This window comes from Carcharhinus amblyrhynchos, chromosome 7 (genome assembly GCF_965287045.1).
Source record: "Carcharhinus amblyrhynchos chromosome 7, sCarAmb.v2.hapA, whole genome shotgun sequence".
Taxonomy (NCBI): Eukaryota; Metazoa; Chordata; class Chondrichthyes; order Carcharhiniformes; family Carcharhinidae; genus Carcharhinus; species Carcharhinus amblyrhynchos.
Window position 1 is genome coordinate 89,533,662 of NC_137330.1, and position 14,886 is coordinate 89,548,547.

A 14,886-nucleotide genomic window follows, 5' to 3' on the forward strand; every position below is an offset into this window, starting at 1 on the left:
TTACATGATGTGAGCCAAGGGAAATGGTAATGGGTATAGTAAAGGAACGAGGGTTATGTCCAGATCAGGCACAAAATAATTGCAGAATGGCCATCCAAATGCAATGTGATGGACTAAAGGAAGAAACAGGTCACCAAAATAACAAAAACAGCACAAGCTTGAGGCAGAGGTTATGATCTAAAGTTGAACTCTACACTGAGGCCCTTCTGGCTGTAGAGTGTTTAATTGAAAGGTGTGGTGCTGTTCCTTGAACTTGCATTGATCTTTATTGGAGTACTATAACAGGCCATGAACACAAAGCTCAAGAGTGGGAGCAAGATGGAAAATTAGGTAGGAAACTCAGGGTTACATCTGAAGACTGAATGGAGATGTTCTGCAGAATGGTCATCCAGTCTATGCTTGGTCTGCCTGCCATAGAGGAGACCACATTGTGAACAATGAATACAATATACAGAAACATTATGAAATTTTGTTCAAGTACAATGAGATTCCCTATGTCAACATTCTATCAAGGCTTTTCATTTCATCTCACGCATATTTTGTGTTAGATTTTACTCTTGTACATCACAATATTAACTGCATTTTTAAACTGGGGCTTCTTGTGTGGAATCCTGTACAGCAGAGAATTAATGTTCCATTTAGAAAAAATATTGGGCCAAATCACTCCATTTGCTTCTCAGTATGTTCGAGAGTACAAACCTAGAAGTTGCACAGAAACCACAAAGGCAAATCAAACCAATTTTCATTTTAAAAAAGACAGGAAAGCGGTTTTTAAAAACTGTGTGGTTTCTTACCTTCTGTGATTGCTATCAGTTCTGTAATAGCCAATCCGTACCTTCTCTGCCATTCACAGACTGTCTCTTGATGTTTTATCAAAGAAGGCTTTCCACTGATGAATTTCAGAGTAATTTGCTGTGTAGCACGCAGCCCCCACCCCCAAGCCATCCAACAGTTCACTTCCTACTAATTGGCTTGACTTGGGCCAAGGAGGGTGAAACTCCTTGCATTGACTGAAGAGTTTTCTTCTCACAGCCTTGTACTACATGGGACACAAACCATTTGCAATTTTTTTCTCCACTCTTTAATATGTATATTTCAATTCATTGACAATAATAACAGCACACACTGTCTGTCCTTACAGCCACTGATGCAAAGGAGTAATAACCACATGAAAATTCATGAAACTTAGCATAATTTTGGTACTGCTGACCTGAGGTGAAGTTGTTTTGTTTTGCTGCAAGAAGTTGAGTGTAAATTTGGCACTTGGCCCTGTGGTTAGTACTGCTGCCTCACAGCACCAGGGACCTGGTTTCGATTCATGGCTTGGGACTGTCTGTGCGGAGTCTGCATGTTCTCTCCGCATCTACGTGTGTTTCCTCCCACAGTGCAAAAGATGTGCTGGTTAGGTGCACTGGCCATGCTAAATTCTCGCTCGGTGTACCCGAACAAGTGTTGGAGTGCGGCGACTGGGGATTTTCACAGTAACTTTGTTGCAGTGTTAATGTAAGCCTGCTTGTGACATTTTATAAATAACTGAACATAAATCCTGCCAACCTCCCCTTTTTTTTCGCTTTTCACTCTCTCAGCCTATCCTCACTCAATCCTCCAGAAAGGAGTTGTTTTTCTCCACTGAATCACATTACCAACCACTTCCCTCTTGAGTAGGTCCATCTGCCCTTCATCCTGCTTTCCAATTATCATTCCTTATAGAACATAAGAACATTACAGTGCAGTACAGGCCCTTCGGTCCTCGATGGTTCCACCGGTCGGCGCAACAATCTAATGATCTTCTAACCTAAACTATTCCAGTGTTATCCATATGCCTATCCACTGACCGTTTGAATGCCCTTGGAAAAGAACGTCAAACATGGAAAAATAATTAATATTTGATACTTCTGAACACTTGTATATTCTTGTAATGAGCTCACAAGCCTCTAAGTTCATCTTCTGTGAACCTCCATACTGTGGTAAAAATATCCTCAGCTGATGCTATTTTCAGGCTTCACGTTTAACTGCCTCTTTATTTCAAAATAGGCTGTTTATGACAATGGACCCAGCTCACGGGGAAATCTCTCGGGCCATGAGAAATCGTGGGATTGAAATCTATATTGCGGGCGAGCGTAACGACCCTTTGGATAAACAGGATTTTAAAACGCTGTTGCATGGACTTGGTTTCATAGGAGACCATCCATGTAATGAGCTAATGGCTTTGTATTCGGAAGTAAAGGAAATTGCAGCAGGTAAACCCCAAACATTCAAAATCAATCGAATTCAACTCTGTTTTGGTAAACTGTTGTCAGAATGGAGTTGTTCCTATATTTTGTTGGAACTGTTACATATCCCAGTTGCTTATCCTGTATTAGATTTGGGTTTGGAGATGCCAATGTGAAAGCTGTAGTTCAGGTGACTTGTAAATTAATATTTACAGAAATATAGATTTAGGCACATTGGAATTAAGAGCAGATGTGGGTAAATTCAACCCTTTCAGCCTGCTCTGCCATTCAATCAGATCACCGCTGATCTCTCCCTGGTCTCAACTCCACCTCCCCACCTGTTTCCCATATTCCCTTATCCCTTTTTATGCTTGAAATATCTCTATCTCCTTCTTGAAACCATTCAATGATTTGGATTCCAGTGCCCTCTGGGGCAGCGAGTTCCACAAATTCGCCACCCTCTGAAAAATAGTTACTCCTCATCTCAGTGCTAAATCTACTGCCCCTCAACCTATTCCTGTGACCTCTTGTTCCAGATTGCCCCATAAGAGGAAACATTTGGTCTACATTTACTTTATCAAGCCCTCTTAAAATTTTGTATACCTCAATCAGATCCCCTCTAAACCTTCTAAACTCCAGCAAGTATAAGCGCAAACTATTTAATCTCTCCTCGTACGTTAACCCTTTCATCCTAGGAATTAACCTGGTGTCTTTGCCTCTGATTTATCACTTTGTTTCTCCTTTACAAAATAAAGGTACTTCTTCCTCCATCTCGTCTCTTCTCCACGCTGCTGTTCTCATTGTTCAGCAACTAAAACATGGCCTCAGCTTGGCAGAAGCCTTCCATCAAGCTTGCTCTGAAGTGTTTGTCCTTTCACAGACGTCTCGAGCTCATCAGGAGGTAAGGGTTAGGAACTCTGTTCTGAAGGGGGTTCACAATTTGTACCAACCTTTTTTGGTTTGATTTATTATTGTTACATGTATTGGTAAACAGTGAAAAGTATTGTTTTTTGCGGGCTATACAGACAAAGCATGCCATACATAGAGAACATAGGGGAGATGAAAGGAGAGAGTGCAGAACGTAGTGTGACAGGCATAGCTAGGGTGTTGAGAAAGATCAACTTGATATATGGCAGGTCCATTCAAAACTTTGATGGCAGCGGGAAAGAAGTGGTTGTTGAGTTGGTTGATATGTGATTTCAGAGTCGCGTTGAAGGAAGTTAGCATTTTGGTATGAATATAGCCAAGCATGTATTATTTATTAATATTATAAATAGCAAGTTACCATTTAGACGGCAGAATGGCATGGTGCATAATCTCTCGGATGTATTTTCAATCATGTTAAAGTTTTGTCAGTGCTTTCACCTGAGGCGCTATCTTCACTTTTCTGCCTTCTTGTTCAAAACTACATTTGAGTTGAAAGTAAAAGAAATTAAATATGGCATGGGTTATTTTGACGGTCATCAACCTCATCTTTTATGTTGCAGCAAGTGCAAGAACTGGTGGAGAAACACAAACTTACATTGATGTCACCCGAGTCCTGGGGTGATTCTTTGGTCTCTCTGGGATTGTGGCCAGATTCTATCCCATCAGCAATGTTTACAGCGGAGGAATCCATGCTGTCCATGGTCCATCGGGATGGACAGGTGCTTGCCTACTATTTGAACCAACTGAGCCGGAACAACAACAGGTGGGCTGAAGGTATTCGGGAAAATTTAGAAAAGGGCAAACTTCTTAAAAGTTGGATTATTTCCAATGTATTTGTAATCTGAATTGCTAATATCATTTCATGTTTCCCTTGGTTAAAAATGGTTAATCACAGCAAAAAGTGTCACCTAGCCAGAAGTACAGATATTCCAAATCTATGTGTGAGCTATGAGGAAAAACTGGGAGTTATGTTTTTAACAATGTTAGGTGTTTCTGCAAAACAATGTTTTGTAAATGATGATGATCTCCCTTCCCTGATTCAGGTCTCGACCTCTGACTCTGACTGATCTCGAGCAAGTTTTGCAATCCAGCAACATGGACAGTCTTTCATTCCACAACCATAGAACAGCAGTTCAAGTTGCTGATGAGCTCTCAATGGTTCCTGCTGCTGTCAGGCTGGTTACAGAGAAAGCATCAAATCAAGATTGGCTGTTAAGAGCCAGGTGGTTGTGCCACGCTGCAAAGAACCACAGACACTTACCAGGTAGTGTACCGCAACTGTCAGTGTTCAACCGTGTATACTTAATGATGCGCTTCTTCTTGCTAGTTAGTCAAATCATTGTTAGTGACTTTTGTTTTGTAATACTGGGGTCATCAGTTGACACCGCATACTGAAGACTTCCTCACTACAGTGTGTACCCACACTGGGAAGGCAGCTCACCATTGCCGTATAAAGGCCTTGCCAGTAAATGCTCATATCCCAGGAAAGAATGAAGTTGCATTTGACAGTGTAATGTCTGCTAGTGCACAAAATTGTATTTGAATTTGTTCCTTACGTAATGATGAAGATCTTCACCTATACATAAGTGATGTCAATATTATTTAAATAATTCCATTAATATTTGTAGATTTGTGTTTACTTGGTACAAAATATGTATGGAGTATGACTGATAAACCTGACTTTGCACATTCTTAGTGAAGTGTGAATGATATGAATTCTAAAGCTATGTAAAGCAGTAAAATATGATGTGGATTGTATAGCGTCATTGACAAGTGAAAGCTCAAAATGGACGAAGTTTACTCTGTTACACTATTAGAATTTGTATATATAGTAATTGAGTTAGCAATGTGGCTTTTTGTACCTACAGAGTTGGTGTGTGCCCAGTTAGAGGCAGGGGCGAAAACTCTTAATGTAGCTTACGCCAGCGTACTGCCTGCAGGAATGAAAGAAGTTATACAGCAACTACAGCTCGACGCAAACGGTAACATACTCTTTATCAACGGGAACATTGGCCTTTTTGTTTAGTTCGGATGTCTGCTCATTTTTATTTTCAGATGAATTAACTACATAATTGGGAGATATCGAATGGACTTAACTGACTGAATTGCATGAAATTTTCACCAAAGCCGATTTTAAATGGTGCTGTTCCTTTCACCCTTGGATGATCCCCCCCCCCTCTCTCTCTCTCTCTCTCTCTCTCTCTCTTCCCGCCGCCCGCCCCCCCCCCCCCCCCCCCCCCCCACACACACACACACACACACACACACACACACACACACACACACACACACACACACACACCCCTGCACCTCTCTTATTCCCCAACTGGAGGAGGTGATCTTTCCCTATCATCGAGTCTTCATAATTTTAAAAATCTTTATGGATTCTTGTCTTGGCTCCTCTGATCCAGTAGCAATAACTTCAGTATCTTCCTGACACACTCTAGTTTTCCAGCTTTGGTGAATCCATGTTTTCTAAGGCATTTGATTTAGTTTTTCATAGTGGGGCGTTCAAAACAGGGTGCTGAAACTGAACTGTTTCCTGAGAAAATATGTATAATTAATATTGCTTTGACTATCTGCCCTTGTCCTTAACTTGAAATATGAAATTCTCAAAGGGAGCAAGCACAAGAGAACAACTTACTCTGGGTGTTTGTAAATCTTGTATATTTTATAATCCTGCTCTGTACTTCGGAGAACATGGGACAATGGTCCAGATTTTTAAAAAGATTCATAACTTTGAAATCTCTTAATTTCATCGGTACTTTATCCACAAGTCTCATTGACTTTATAACATTACTATCACTCTTCATTCATAAAGGCACTTCAATAAACTTAACACACTTGGGCCAGATTCTCTGACCTCACCCACAGCTGGCATTCTCTGGTTCTGCTGCAGTGAACAGGGATTTGGCTGAGTGCCAAATTCTCCTCTCGCTGGCAGTGGTAGCAAGGTGTGTGAGACCAGAGAATTCCAGCCATTTAAAAACAATCTTAAACATCTTAAAACCGCTCTGTGTCCATAACAACCTTCTCCTCTTAGCAAGGAAAATGCTGCAGTATAAACATGAATTAATTCGAAATACTTTCTGCAGTTTATTTTTCTTGGAGCAAACATTCTCCCCAATGAATTAACTTTGCCTACCTGAACATTTCTTTAGCTGTTACATATAGTATCTTTCCATATCAGTTGTATCAATTTATGTAGCTTCTGATCTTTGTTTTAAAGCTTCACTTGGTACATTTATTTGGAAGTTTAATTACTGGGCATGGCATCAATGATCACATAGCAAAGGCCCACAAGACTTCCATTCCTTATTTATTTTGTTTTTGGTGGAGTTGGGGTTGAATATTGTCCAACACCGGGTGAATCCCCCAGTCAGGTAGGATTGTGGTATCTTTTATAAGTGTGAACGATCAGCAATGGCAGATGAGGCTTTACCTGAAAGAGGCCATCTCCAAAATGTTGCATTTCCTCTATATTTTGCATTTGCCTAGATTATATACACCATCAATGTGTGCAACCTGTGTGACATGCACTGGTGGGAACATCACTAATTAATTAAGCCAAACATACTGAAGTTTACAAAATTACAAACCATCCCTCTTCAACACTTCAGTGACTGAACTCCAAGTATAGATTTGTCTTACAAATATTTTTCTCCTAGGATTGGGTGCAATCAGCATCTCTTTCCTTTCTTTACACCATCCATCAAAGAAACATCTTGGTCAAAAAGGTTGAGCAAGTCAGTGTTTCCTTTATAGGAACAAGATTAGACCATTCAGCCCTTTGAACCTATTCTGTCATTCAATGAGATTGTAGCTGACCTGTGGCCTAACTCCATATACCTGCCTGTGGCTCATATCCCTTATACCTTTTGCTTAACAAAAAAAAGTCTATCTCAGGTTTAAAATTAGCAACTGATCTAGCATCAACTGCTGTTTGCTGGAGGTGAGTTCCAAGCTTCTACCACTGTTTCCGTGTGGAAGTGCTTCCTAACATCTCTCCTGAATGGTCTTGCAATAATTTTTAGATTTTGCAGCCTAGTTCTAGAATCTCCATACAGTGGAAATAGTTTATCTTTATCTACACTGTCTTTATCTGTTAATATCTTTAAACTTCAACCAGATCACCCCAAAACCCTCTGAATACTAGAGAAAACGGGTCTAATTTTTGCAATCTCTGCTCTCATAATTTGATCCCTGAGGTCTAGGTATCATTCATGTAACCCTATGCTGCATTTCCTCCAAGGCCAATATACTCTTATGAAAGTGTGGTACCCACATTCTGCCCACAGTACTCCACGTGAGGTCTAACCAGGGTTTTGTACATGTGTCCTTGTATTCCAGTCCTCTAGATACAAAGGCAAGCATTCCATTTACCTTCTTAAATATTTTCTGCACCTGTGGCATTTCAAAGATTAGTGTACCTGAACCCCCCCCCCCAAAAGCCTCTTTGGATGTCCACTGTACTTAACTTCATACCATTTAGAAAGTACCCTTATCTCTCCATTTTCAGTCCAAAAATGAATAACCTTGCACTTGGTTACATTGTAATCCATCTGCTACAGTTTTGCCCATTCACCTGGTCTATCAATATTCCTTGGTAATTTTATGCAATTGCCTACATTGTCCACAGTGCTGTCTAGCTTTGTGTCATCAGCAAAATATTTCCTATGCCATTATCCAAGTCATTAATAAATAATGTGACTGATTGAGGCCCTCACACAGATCCTTATGGGACATCACTCATCACATCTTGCCAATCTGAGTACCTACTCATTATCCCTATTTTCTGTGGCCTGTCACTCAACCACTTTTCTTTTGCAGAGAGTGCTGCAATTCCTTTGGACCCCCGATGGAACCAGCAGCATTTGGACATCTTGCTAAATTCTATGGCATATTCTGGGCTACATTGTTCAAAAGAGCTTCAAACACAGCTCTGCTCCATTGCTAACAGGTAAGCAACATTACTTTAGCAAAATCAATTGAGCTTAAAGCCAAAAAAATGTGTTCTAGTTATCACGTTTGCTCAGCTTGGATTCCAGCAGGTCTATTCTACCTGAGGTTTTAGTACCTATTCTTGGGCCCAGGATGTACAAGAGTGGAATCCCAGAGGGCAAAATGAGCACCTTTTACCTTTTGGCAGTATTTAACTGAGTGTGGCACCAAGGAATCGAGAGTGCGAACACTTCACTGGTTGGCATCGCATTTGATTTGATTTATTATTGTCACATGTATTGGGGGCTTTCTTGGGGCTGTACAAACAAAACATTATGCACGGAATTCTCCAGTCGCACTCTCCCCAAAACCGAAGGAAACTGAAGCAGGGCACCAGTGTTGCAGATAGAATCATTACAGTATAGAAGGAGACCATCCAACCTATCGTATCTGCACTGACCACAATCCCACCCAGGCCCTTTACCTGTAATCCCACATATTTATCCTACTAATCCCTTGACAGTAGGATCAATTTATCACGGCCAGTTAACATAACCCCCACATGGTTGCACTGTGGGAGGAAACCACAGCACCAGAGAAAACCCATGTAGGTATGGGGAAAATGTGCAAACTCTACACAGATGGTGACCTGAGGCTGGAAGTGAACCCAGGTCTCTGGTGCTGTGAAGCAACAACGCTGACCACTGTGCCACCCCATAATCTTAGAGGACATTGCCTATCCTTATTGATTGTGGTCTGTGGGTTAGGCAGACTTCGATCCAGAGGGAGGAGCTGAGTCTTAGGCCACAGAGGTTGGAAGTGAGCTTTATTGGGATAATGGTGTTGAAGGCTGAGTTGTAGTCAATAACTATCTATCTGGCACAGAGGAAGATGGCTGCAATTGACCAGTCATCTAAGCCACAAAGATCATGGCAGGAGTCCCACAGGACAATGTCCTTGGCTCAGTTACTGTCATGGATAACTTTTTTTCAATCATTTAAGTGGGGCTGTTCACCAGTTGCAATTGAACTCCATTTGGAATTCCTCAACAAAGTGGTCCACATCAGCATGTAGCAAGACCTGGGCAACATTCAGGCATGGCCCCATGTGGCAAGTAGTATTTGCATCACATGAGTGCCAGGCAATGACATCTCCAATAGGAGAGAAACTAACTATCTTTTGTTTGGCATTCACTGTCTTTGAATCAGCCACATCAGCATCTGTGTGTGTGTGGGGTGATGGTACTGGTGGTGGTGGTACGAGAAGAGCACATCACAGGCTGGGAATTCTGCAGTAAGTAACTCATCCATGTCTCAATAGTAGTCAGCACGGCTTTGTCAAAGGCATATCGCGCCTTACGAGCCTGGTTGAGTTCTTTGAAAATGTGATTAAATACATTGACGAAGGAAGAGCGGTAGATATGATTTATATGGACTTCAGTAAGGCATTCGATAAGGTCCACCATGCAAGACTTCTAGAGAAAGTGAGAGGGCATGGGATCCAAGGGGCTGTTGCCTTGTGGATCCAGAACTGGCTTGCCTGCAGAAGGCAGAGTGATTGTAGATGGATCTTTTTCTGCATGGAGGTTGGTCACCAGTGGAGTGCCCCAGGGATCTGTTCTAGGACCCTTGCTGTTTGTCATTTTCATAAATGACCTGGTTGAGGAAGTGGAGGGATGTGTTGGTAAGTTTGCTGACGACATGAAGGTTGGTGGTGTTGTGGATAGTTTGGAGGGATGTCAGAAGTTGCAGCGTGATATAGATAAGATACAAGACTGGGCGGAGAAGTGGCAGATGGACTTCAACCCGGATAAATGTGTAATGGTCCATTTTAGCAGGTCCAGTGGGATGAAGGAGTATAATATCAAGAGTAAGGCTCTTAGCAGTGTAGAGGATCAGAAGGACCTTTGGGGTCTGGGTCCATAGGATTCTTTTAAATCGGCCTTGCAGGTGGAGGATGTGGTTAAGAAGGCGTATGGTGTACTGGCCTTCATCAATCGAGTTTAGGAGTTGGGAGATAATGCTGCAGCTTTATAAGACCCTAGTCAGACCTCTCTTGGAATACTGTGCTCAGTTCTGGTTACCTCATTACAGGAGGGATATGGAAGCTATTGAAAGGGTGCAGAGGAGATTTACAAGGATGTTGCCTGGATTGGGTGGCATCCCTCTTGAGGATAGGTTGAGGGAGTTCGGTCCTTTCTCCTTGGAGAGATGAAGGATGAGAGGCGACCTGATAGAAGTGCATTAGATGTTGAGAGGTATAGATTGGTTGGATTCTCCAAAGGCTTTTTCCCAGGGCTGGAATGGTTGCTACGAGAGGACACAGGTTTAAGGTGTTGGGGAGTAGGTACAGAGGAGATGACAGGGGTAAGTTTTTCACTCGGAGGGTAGTGGGTGAGTGGAATAGGCTGCTGTCGGTGGTGGTGGAGGCAAATTCAATAGGGTCTTTTAAGAGACTTCTGGATGAGCGCACGGGACTTAATAAAATTGAGGGTTATATGTAAGCCTAGTAGTAGGGATATCATCAGTGCAACTTGTGACTTGTTCTATGTCTCCTCAAAGCCTGTCCACCATCTCCATTGCCTGTGGTGGAATGTTCTCCCCTTGCCTGGATAAGTGCAACTCCAATTGCTTGAGAAGCTCAATATCATGCAGCATGAAAAAACTCACCTAATCATTCATGAAATGTATCTACTCTGCTTTGGGCATTCTGACACATTTTGAACTTTTAATGTGTCTTTGAGATTTTATGAATTGACAGTGCTCTATGCATGCTCTGATTCTGCACCTAGACAGTTCCATGCTTGTTATGGTTTGCTTTTGTAGGTTGGCACTTCTGATGGACAGAGAGGAAAGAGGATACATGGAGAAAGCATTGTTGGCTTCTGATGCTGCAAAGAAATCAGGCAGGAGGAGTGCTTTAAGGGTATCCATTGCATTCCAGAAAGGTAACCAAACAAGAACTCCTGTCAATGGAGAAATGACCTTGTGTTCCATAACATGCTTTCTTCATTTTTAGCATTAAGTAAGTTTGCTTTATTGATTTCAAATGTGTGTCCAGTGAACTGATAAAATCAGGCAAGGAAGATCTTCTATCCATAAGACAGCCAGCTTCATTTTTTTTGATCTGTTTATGTCAACTCTGGCACTTGGGAGTAATAACAGAAGAAGCAATCACATTGTCAATTCCTGTTTGCCTGACAATTGCTGCGACACCTGGAAGCAAATCTTTAATGCTTCAGCAACTGTTAATACAGAATGTAATTTGCTACCTAAAACTTGCTAATTAACCATTGAATCATATAGTGTAGCAGGAGGCTATTCAGCCCATTTGGTCTGCACCAACTACAACCCCACCCAAGCCCCACTCCCATAATCCCATGCATACCTAGCTAGACCCCCTGACACAAAGGGGCAGTTTAACATAGCCAATCTACATAACCTGCACATCTTTGAATTGTGGGAGTAATCCAGAGCATTTGGAGGAAACTCGAGCGTACATGGGGAGAGCGTGCAAACTCCACACAGACAAATCCTCTCGTGTTTGAAATATATTTTGTGTTAATTGATGTAAAAGTGGTTCCATACAAATAATCTCAAGGATGACTACACACAAGGAAAATGAGAACTTTTGAAATTGTAAAGAAGTCTTTATTTTGTTTTTTAGGAATGATGAACTTTGATGACCTGCCTCACCAAGTCTTGGCTCACCTTGCTGCTTTTTTTGAAGCCTGGGATGCCTGCGTGATGCAGTGCATAAAGTCTCCATTTTCCAGTCTGGAGGATTATGTCTTCCACGAGGCAAGTACTATTCACCGTTGTTGACTTGTGTCTCTTGCTAGCTTTGGAATATGTTCCATGGAAAAGATATAATGCATGAAACAGGCCAACGAATGCCTCCCCTAGGCCTGCCAGTGTAGTAATGGATAATTGCAATATATAACTATTGTGTTGCTTCTGATGGAGGTCCATCTCTAACTTCAGTTGTAGCTGTAATGTCACATGGTGACTGGGCAGCCTCCTATACTTTGGTTTACTGAACCCAGATCAAATGCTTGTGCAGTAGCACAATCAACAGCTGAATTGGGATTAGAGAGCATGTATAGTATGTTTGTATGTAATTAATTTCCATTTTAAAGTCTCATATACTGATTATTTTGGTTTTTCAAGTAGTGAAACAGCAAAACTCATAATTTGGGAAGCAAAGAAGTCAGTTTGGTTTGAGCACAGTAGTCAGTCTGCAGTACAAGTTGAGGAAATGGGAGATAAAAGACCATCGTGCTGCAACGGTGAGGAAAGTGTAATTTCATAGAATCCCTACAGTGCAGAAAGATACCATTCAGCCCATCGAGTCTGCACCAACGTTCAGAGAATCTTACCCAGACCCATCCCTCACCTTATTCTTGTAACTTCATGCATTTACCCCATGTATGCTCCTAGCCTACACATCTTGGAACACTAAGGGGCAATTTAGCATGACCAATCTTCGTAACCTGCGCATATTTGGACTGAGGGAGGAAACCAGAGCACCTGCAGGAAGCCACACAGGCAGAGGAGAACATATAAACTCCGGATTCAAACCTGGGCTCTTGGCACTCTGGTGCAGCAGTGCTAACTACTGTGCCACCATGCTGCCTTTACAGTGAGATTGCATTTATTTTAAGAATGGCAGTGTAAAAGGACATGTACAATATAAATAGCAATGTTGGAAAGTCTGTATAGGTATATGTTTGAGAATTGAGACACTGAAAACTGGTATTTCTATTGCATGGCCAACATCAATAATAGGGCATGCTTCAACATCTGTCACTACTTTCTGACCTCCGTAGGTACAGTGCAACACTTTGTGGCGGGATCGTTTCTGGGCAATATCAGACAGAGTTACTACAGATCCTGAGGGAATCGCACTGCTCTCTCTCCACTGGCACTGGGTCATGAAACACCTCCTGAAAGACCATCTCAGTCAGCTATCTGACTTTTCTCAGTAAGTATCCATATAATTTGTATCCAGCAGCCTGACTATTTGAATGTATAGTTCTGTTAAAGTATTCCATCTTTGGTACTCAGTCAAAATAGCATTTAAATTGCCTTAATGTAGCAGCACTCCTGACTGAAGGCATTTCTTGTTATCAAAGGCTGAAGATATTCTGATTCTAGTATCTTTAGTTTTTGGGATCATCATAACAAATAACAATACAGCTTGTTTGAAATCTGATGGGCGATTAATTCCAAGCTAATCATCAGTGAAGAGGTGATATGTAGGGATTGTCATTCTGTAACAAATATTTTGCCAACTTAAAGTACCGAGATCTAGCAGCAGCCTGGACGAGAGCTACCAAAATGTAGACAATAGCTATCTAGAATAGCTGACTCAGACAAATCCAGGTAATACCAGAACCTTGTGAATTGAAAATCCTTCTTCATATCTCCATTATCGTTAGTGCTGCCAAACTTTAAGTTGTGTAGATAACGGTCATAATTTTAGTTTGGATAAATGTTCTGTGGCTCCATCTATCTTCTTTCCTGACCAAACATCATCATCATCATCATGTTTATTATTAAAGTTGTGTTTTATGTATTTGTGAGTGGACTTGAATCTTCTTAAATTAATACTGAAGTATGCAGCTCCTCTTTAGCCCCTTCTGTGTCAAGTCATCTTTTAACATTTCTCCCATAGTGTCCGGGGATACACGTCATCAGGTCCCGGGGATTTATCCACATTGATGCACTTTAAGACTTCCAATGCCCCCTTCTCAGTGATATGTACACTCCTCAAGACATCGTTATTCATTTCCCCAGATTGCCTAACATTCATGCCGTTCTCAATAGTAGATACTGATGAGAAATATTCATTTAGAATCTCATCCACGCCTTGTGGCTGTGCACATTGCTAATCTTGTCGATCCTCAAGCTGACCTATTCTCTCCCCTCATGTATTTGTAAGAGCTCTTTGGATTCTGTTTTGCCTTATCTGCCAAGGCAATCTCGTATCCCTTTTTTACCCTCCTGATTTCTTTCTTAACTCTACTTTGACACCTCCTATATTTTTCAAAGGATCCATTTGATTCCAGCTGCCTATGCATGTCACATGCCTTCTTCTTCATCTTCATCTTCATCTTCATCTTCTTCTTCTTCTTCTTCTTCTTCTTCTTCTTCTTCATCTTCATCTTCATCACCAGGGCCTCAAGATTGGAAGTCATCCATGGTTCCCTACTTTTACCAGCCTTTACCCTTCAATCTAAAAGGAATGTGCTTACCCTGAATCCTGGTTAACACACTTTTGAAAGCCTTCCCACAGACTCCTCCAACTAACTGTTGAAAGTTCCTGCCTGATACTGTCAAAATTGGCCTTGCCCCAATTTAGAATTTTAACTTTTTGGGTCAGACCTATCATTCTCCATAGCTATCTTTAAAAGTGATCCCTCTCTAACATTTCTGTCACCTGCCCTTCTGCATTTCACAAACGGAGGTCAAGTTTTGCATCACCACCACCACCACCACCAAGTTGGGCCATCCACATACTGAATGAGTGAATGAGACAGTCCTCCTGAATACGCTTAATAAATTTTTCTCTCTCTATCAAACCCTCTGATACTAGGGCTGTCTCAGTCAATGTTCAGAAAGTTAAAGTCCCCTACTATTACCACCCTATTTTTCTTGGAGCTATCCATAATCTCCTTACATATTTGCTCCTCAATTTCCCGTTGATTATTTCGGGCCTATAGTACAATCCCCTCAAAGTGAACTCCCTCTCCTTATTTTTCCTGTTGCCTGTTCCCCACACTTCTTTTGGGGTGGGGGGTGTG

The 14,886-nt window shown here is 41.6% G+C and overlaps 1 protein-coding gene across 1 annotated transcript in view; it reads left to right on the forward strand.

The window, feature by feature from the left end:
• mdn1 (midasin AAA ATPase 1) overlaps positions 1 to 14,886 on the forward strand; it is a 187,776-nt gene that overhangs the window by 99,614 nt on the left and 73,276 nt on the right. Inside the window, exons 46-54 of the mRNA XM_080192761.1 lie at positions 2,035 to 2,240; positions 2,969 to 3,114; positions 3,701 to 3,903; positions 4,184 to 4,404; positions 5,009 to 5,122; positions 7,971 to 8,100; positions 10,907 to 11,028; positions 11,748 to 11,881; positions 12,910 to 13,064. Of these exons, the coding sequence (XP_080048887.1) occupies positions 2,035 to 2,240; positions 2,969 to 3,114; positions 3,701 to 3,903; positions 4,184 to 4,404; positions 5,009 to 5,122; positions 7,971 to 8,100; positions 10,907 to 11,028; positions 11,748 to 11,881; positions 12,910 to 13,064 (1,431 nt within the window). The remainder of the gene's footprint in view (positions 1 to 2,034; positions 2,241 to 2,968; positions 3,115 to 3,700; positions 3,904 to 4,183; positions 4,405 to 5,008; positions 5,123 to 7,970; positions 8,101 to 10,906; positions 11,029 to 11,747; positions 11,882 to 12,909; positions 13,065 to 14,886) is intronic.